Source organism: Belonocnema kinseyi, chromosome 10, assembly GCF_010883055.1.
Source record: "Belonocnema kinseyi isolate 2016_QV_RU_SX_M_011 chromosome 10, B_treatae_v1, whole genome shotgun sequence".
Lineage (NCBI taxonomy): Eukaryota > Metazoa > Arthropoda > Insecta > Hymenoptera > Cynipidae > Belonocnema > Belonocnema kinseyi.
This window is the reverse complement of record NC_046666.1, coordinates 69179673-69186042: the sequence shown is the minus strand read 5'-3', so window position 1 is coordinate 69186042 and position 6370 is coordinate 69179673. Positions and strand designations below refer to the sequence as shown.

The window sequence follows — 6370 nt, the reverse complement described above, 5'->3', positions numbered from 1 at the left end:
GTTTTTGTCAAATGTCCACGTTTTGAGACCCCCTGAATCCGAAAAACAGGTTTTCACCAATGTGTCTGTCTGTCCGTCTGTGGATGGTTTTTTGTTTAGCACGATAACTTTCAAAAGAATTGACTGATTGGATTTTCCTTTGGTAAATTCTTTTACGAACTTCAAATTGAGTACAGTTATTCACTTTTTTGGAAGAATATCCATTTTGAACAGTGTATATTACAAAATAAAGTAAATGAAAATTGTATAGATAATTTTTACCAGATGAAGTGGGTGCTACGGTAAAACGTGTGCTAATAGTATTATACATTAAAAATATAAAATCAGATACGCGATAAAAATGAAAACGTTTATTTTATATTAGCGAAAGTAGCAAATTTTTGTTTTTGTTTTTTTACTATTATGAACTCTTGGATTATTTATTGTAGTGGATATTTTATAAAAACTTATAGGTTTTAAAATCAGTTGAGATTTAAAAAAAAAATTAAACGAATATTTTAAAAATTAGCTTCAAAATGTTTAATAATTTTAGATTTAGGTTTTAAAAATCAGACAAATTCCAAATAAAAATGTTAAATCCTTTCAAAGATTAAAGACTTTTAAAGCCTTCAAAATGTAATTACAATTTTAAATTACAAGCGTTTTTAATTGAAGAATTTGTAATTGAATTCGCTAAAAATTGAATAATTGTAGATCAATGTATTGAAAATTATTTTACTTTAAATTTAAATTGTTACAAAATTAATCACTCAAATTGAAACCTTTTAAAAATAACGGTATAGTATAAAATCACAATAAAATATAAAATGCAAACATTAATAATAAAATAATTTATTGCTGAAAACCAAATCTGAAAATGATTATAAAAGGAATAATTTAAAATTAAAACTTTGATGACTGAATATTCTCAAATTGACAATATTTTGTTGAAAATATTTAACAATGTAAGATTTAAGTTTTATAAATAATTATTTGAAGAATTTAAAAACTTAAAGCGTTTTAAAGCTTATAAAACGCAATAATTTTACATTGCAAGCGTTTTAAATTGAACAATTTTCAATTAAATGCGTTAAAAATTGAATAGTTTTTAATCAATGTATTGAAAATTATTTGTCTTTAGATTTAAATCGTTAAAAATTAATAATTCAAATTTAAACCTTTCAAAAAGAAAGGTATAGTACAACATCACAATATAAACTAAAATGCAGACATTAAAAATATAAAAATAACTACTGAATACCCAAAACTCGAAACCGTTATGAAGTGAATAATTTGAAATTAAAACTCTGATGATGAATATTCTTCAATTGATAATTTAAAACTTAAAATATTTATTAAAATTATTTCTTATATATTATTCTTATATAGCAGATAAATTAAAAAATGTATATTTATTCATTTCAAAATGAAAAAATTAAACGAATATTTCAAGAACGTGAAACTTATTTAGAAAATGGATTGAAGTATGATTTTATTAATTAAAAAATTCTGTTTCTATCAGAGATAAAAGATTTTTTTACCAGGAAGAGGTCTCAATTGCTAATTCCTGGCCATTATTAACACATACATTTACCTTATGATAAAAAATCTTTTTATTATTTTAACTTTACAAATAGAACAGTAAATTTACTTTTATTATTATTCACAAGGTAGCCACTAAAATCGAAGAAGAATCATTTCCTAGTAAAAAAATGTACACAGAATAGAGGAACAGAATAAAACTCAAAATTCAATTTTTGAATGTCGAACCTTTTTTATTTAAAGTATTTAAGACTAAATTGCAAATTAAACCATTCGAAGTAGAAGTTTTCTGAACAGTGAGCATTTTAAATGTATAATTAAAACATTTGAAACCAGCTATTTCAGATTCAAATCTTCAGAAGGTATGTAAAAATTACAAGCCATTTAGACACTGCTTCTAAATAAAGCAATCAGAATTTTACAATATGGTTTCAGAAGCCTGTAACGTTGTATATTTAAAAATTATGCCATGTGAAATTTAAATAATGAAAAATGTACATATTTAATCTTGTTGCGATTTGATTTGAATAAGTACAAATTTAGAGACTTAAAAAATAAACTGTTTAAAATTCGGGCTTCTAAGCTGCTTAATTGTGAACTTATTAATTTTTTTAAATTTTAGCATTTCAAACTCAGTCTCAAAAAATTTTTAAGTTAAAAATTAAACTCTTATTCTTTGATATGCTAAAATGTAGAAAAATGTCCATACTGTTATATGAAAATTTACGAATATATGATTTTAAGATTAGGCATAGACAAACTAAATTATTTTAAATATTAAAAATTAAATATTTTTAATATTTAAAATTAGAAACTTTCAAAAATTTGAAATCAAACTTATTTAAAAATTCATAATTCTTATATTGCAAGAAACTTAAAAGTATTTGATAAGTTTTTCGTCTAAAAATTAAAAAAAAATTCAATGAGTTACCTAAAAATTATTTAGCCCGAGTTTCAAAATATTAGCGCCATCCTAGGTTTTATAATGATTCCAATCGTTTTCAATTGGGTATCTATTATTCTTAGTAAGAGGTTAATATTGTCACTGCATTATTTTGATATTGCTATGATTATTTACAACGACTTTTTACTCTTTAAAAGAAACAAATGTCTACAATATGAATATAAAAAGAAGTAAATAAATATTTTACAACCATATAACCACTAAATCAAACGACTACTACCTACTTGATAATCACACTATATCACTGACACGTCCGTGAAACGGAATGGTTTTTGCATGTTGTTATAACCCCAGATACTACCAATTTTTCATTCGGTATACCGCCTGAACAGACATTCTAATTTTTGTTCTTAAATTTTTTGTTAAATTATTAAAAATTTAATTTCTAACCAATAAAAGCGTGTGCGTCATGTGTGCTAAAAACGAAAACTGCAGAGGGCGCATTGCATGCAAGTGCAATTACTCAATTCAATACGATTGAATGCGATTGGGAACGATTGACACAGTAAGCAACAATTTAAACCGATAGCAATTTTGATCACTCTTAATCGTCGTAAATTGTTTCCAATCGATTATTTCTAGAAGGGATCCCTTTCGTTCAAACTTCGTCTTTTGGATTGAAAATTCATCTCTTTCGGTAGAAAATATGATTTGGTTGAAAATTTAACTATTCTGTTAAAAATGCAATATATATTAACTTGAAGTCTTAGGAATTTAAAGCCTTTCATATTAAATTTGATATGATATTTACAATAATTCTACTGACAAAACTTTATTCCCCTATTATACTCGAATTTTTTCGTGAAAAATCACCCTAGTACCCTGTTTTCAGAGCATTTTGGGCTGTAAAGTCTAAAATATGCATACATTAAACTCGTTTAGAAATCATGTAAACTCATAAAGTAATTTAATCTGTTTTTTTTTTCAGATTCAGTTGCTCAGAGATCAACTAAATCAAGAAGTCAAGCGTCGTCAGCTGTACGTTTACCGCAGCACCCAAGCTGGGCGAGAAATGCAACAATTGAGACAAGCATTGGGTGATTCTTTGAGAACAGTATCTCAAGATCCATCATTGGATGCCGTTTTATTAGAACACGAAGCTCGAAAACTAGACTCTACCCTTACTAATACTGCCAGTTTACCTCCATCATTAGCTCTTCCGCCTCCATCTTCATACGACATGAAATCTTCATCTCCGGGTCACTTAAAGTAATTGAAAATTGCAACCTAACTATCGCGATACTAATTTTGAATCTAACAAGCCCGGCACTTAGTTACATTTTATTTTTAATAATAACCCAGTTAAGTTCTTTTAAAATAGAATAGAATATAAGTTACAGTACCTTAAAGCAAAGCTGATCTCATTTTTACAAACTTTTCTGCATTGCGATCACATGGAAAAGTCTCATTGAACAGTATTTATAATAATTTTTAATCCTATACTCGAATTAGTGAGTAGAAACCTTCGAAACTGGTTCCATAATTTTTTATACATTTTGTACTCTGTTGTGATAACGATACTTGCCTTTTTTATGATAATTTTACCAGACACGTTTGCTAGAAATATTTCTGTGAAAGTAATCAACGATTTGATGCTTCCAACTCTTTGTATACGAGAGTACTTAGGATCAAGTGATTCTCAAGAAGATTTTAATATTTATCTTTATTTATATTTAAGAATTTTATTTATTTTTTAATGATAATGCGAAGTATGACTCGATTATGGGAAAAATACGGCCTTCGTGAATTCCGTCCATATTTATTAAACCTCTTTGACGAAGGAAACATCTAGTTATTTTAGATTAAAAAATGAAGATCCGTGTTATGGAGCGGGAGAAAAAGCTTTAAAATTAAAGTAGGTCGTAAATAGTAAAAGAATGCTTTGTTTAGTCTCACCCTGAGACCAAATGGACCATCTAACAAGAGCAATCTAGAAAAACGCTTCTAGGTTTTACTAAATCGGCGGCCGTCGAAAAATGACAAGATGTAAATTGTAGAGAGAAAAAAAGAGAGATAGGAGTTGCAAGCGTAGATGGCAGAAAATGGATTGGGTCTGTTCTCTATCATTGAGAATATAGACATCCAGTCCAGCTGTATTATCCGCACTTAATTTCCGATGCCGAAAGATCCACGGATCCAAACTCTGTTTAAAGTATATCATCGTTTTAGTTAAAAAATCTTGATGTAAATTTATGTGTAAATTAAGATTTACTTCGTTACTGTAATAATATTAATTAAATTATTTTAATTTAATTGTCAAAACTATATCGAAACCTGGAGCTAGAACTAATTGAAATGGTCAAAATAACTATATTGTAAAGTATCAAGAATTAATAGATTTACTTTTTTTTAAGTCGAGTTAATAATAATTTATTTATTTTTTAGAAAGAAAGTATTTAATTAATTTTCTGCAATATTTACGGCTTATGTTTTGAAAACCTAATTTCAATTTGTATAGAAATTAAAAACTTGAGATAGATTTTTGGTTATTGAATATTTTTTAATACATTTCCAAACGTTTCCAGTTCTGGTTTCACTCAGAGAAGAAAATAAAGATTTTCGTACTCTTCAATGCAATTTGTTAGCGCACCGCAATACAAAATCGAAGGTAGTGCAATATAGTTCAAAAAAAAACGTATCGCTGTTAAATGCGTTTTAATGTGGACAGCAAATATAAAATTCTCTTTTATTGTGCATTTCTCATCCCAAATACAAACATTGCATAAACTGTTTAAATCAATTGTTTCTGCATTACTTGGGTTACATCGACAGTGTATGAGAAAGTCGTATCACGATTTATGTAATAGAAAATTGAATACATTATATAAGCTTCCGCACATTTGTTGAATTTTATTTCGCCAGTTTCCCGATTTTGTTTTCAGAAATTATAAGAAAGTGAAAATTGTCTAATTCATCAAAGTTCAATTTAAAAATATTCAACTTTGAGTGATTTTATATTTAAAGTCTGATTTTCAAGTTATACAACTTTGAAAAAGTTTAAATTGAAATCTACAGAAATAAAAATCTAATTTTATAATTTTTTTATTTAATAATTTATAATTAAATAATTATTTTGATTAGATCATTTATATATTTTTCCAAATTTAAATAATTTTAAAATTCTGCACATTAAAGCATAATTATTACATATTATACAATAATACTGTAAATTGAAAGAACGTTAAAAGTTAATATTATACAGAAATTTCCTAAATTTGGCAATTTTAAAATTACAAACATTTTAATTTTGAATAATGTGCGTATGTTAATTAATATTCCCGTATTGTAAAATTGTTTTATAACCATTTTGTAATAAAAAATTCCCAATCGAATAGTTTCAAATTCAAATATAAGACTTGCAGGACAATTACAATTAAATTTCTTTAAATTTTAAATTGAAAGTTTTCATTGTGGTTTCAAAATGTCATTTGTGCTAAATTTTATATAATAAGAAACATTTAAAATTTTCATTTCACTTTCAAATTGGATGCAAAAAATTTGAAAATGATTTCCAGGCCTACGCAAGTAAATATTTTCAGCACATGCTAAGTGTTTAAACTGAATATTATATTGAATTTAAAAATTGACAAATTCCAAACTCAAAGCGTTCAAGATTGAATAATCTTTTACTTGAAGAATTATTGTACAATATTATGCATCCTTGAATCCGTATTGAAAATCTAATGCGGCTTTTAAAATAAAATAACAAATTTTCAAAATGATATCAAAATTAAATTTTTTTTTAAGTTAAAGAGCTTAATTAAAAACGGTGTAAGAAATGGAATTAGGGTCATATTTTCACAAAAATGGGGGGAAAAGGGGGAAAGATAAAACATTCATTTCTACACATACAATAGAAGAAACCATCTTTTTTAAAGAAATATT

The 6370-nt window shown here is 26.1% G+C and overlaps 1 protein-coding gene across 2 annotated transcripts in view; it reads left to right on the top strand.

Moving 5' to 3' along the window:
• The window catches only part of LOC117181947 (rootletin), a 99824-nt gene extending 94566 nt beyond the window's left edge, over nt 1-5258 (top strand). For both annotated transcript variants that reach the window (XM_033374973.1, XM_033374974.1), the window contains one exon: nt 3414-5258. In XM_033374973.1, coding sequence (XP_033230864.1) covers nt 3414-3698 — 285 coding nt within the window. In that variant the 3' untranslated portion in view covers nt 3699-5258. The remainder of the gene's footprint in view (nt 1-3413) is intronic.
• Nucleotides 5259-6370: the final 1112 nt, after the last annotated feature.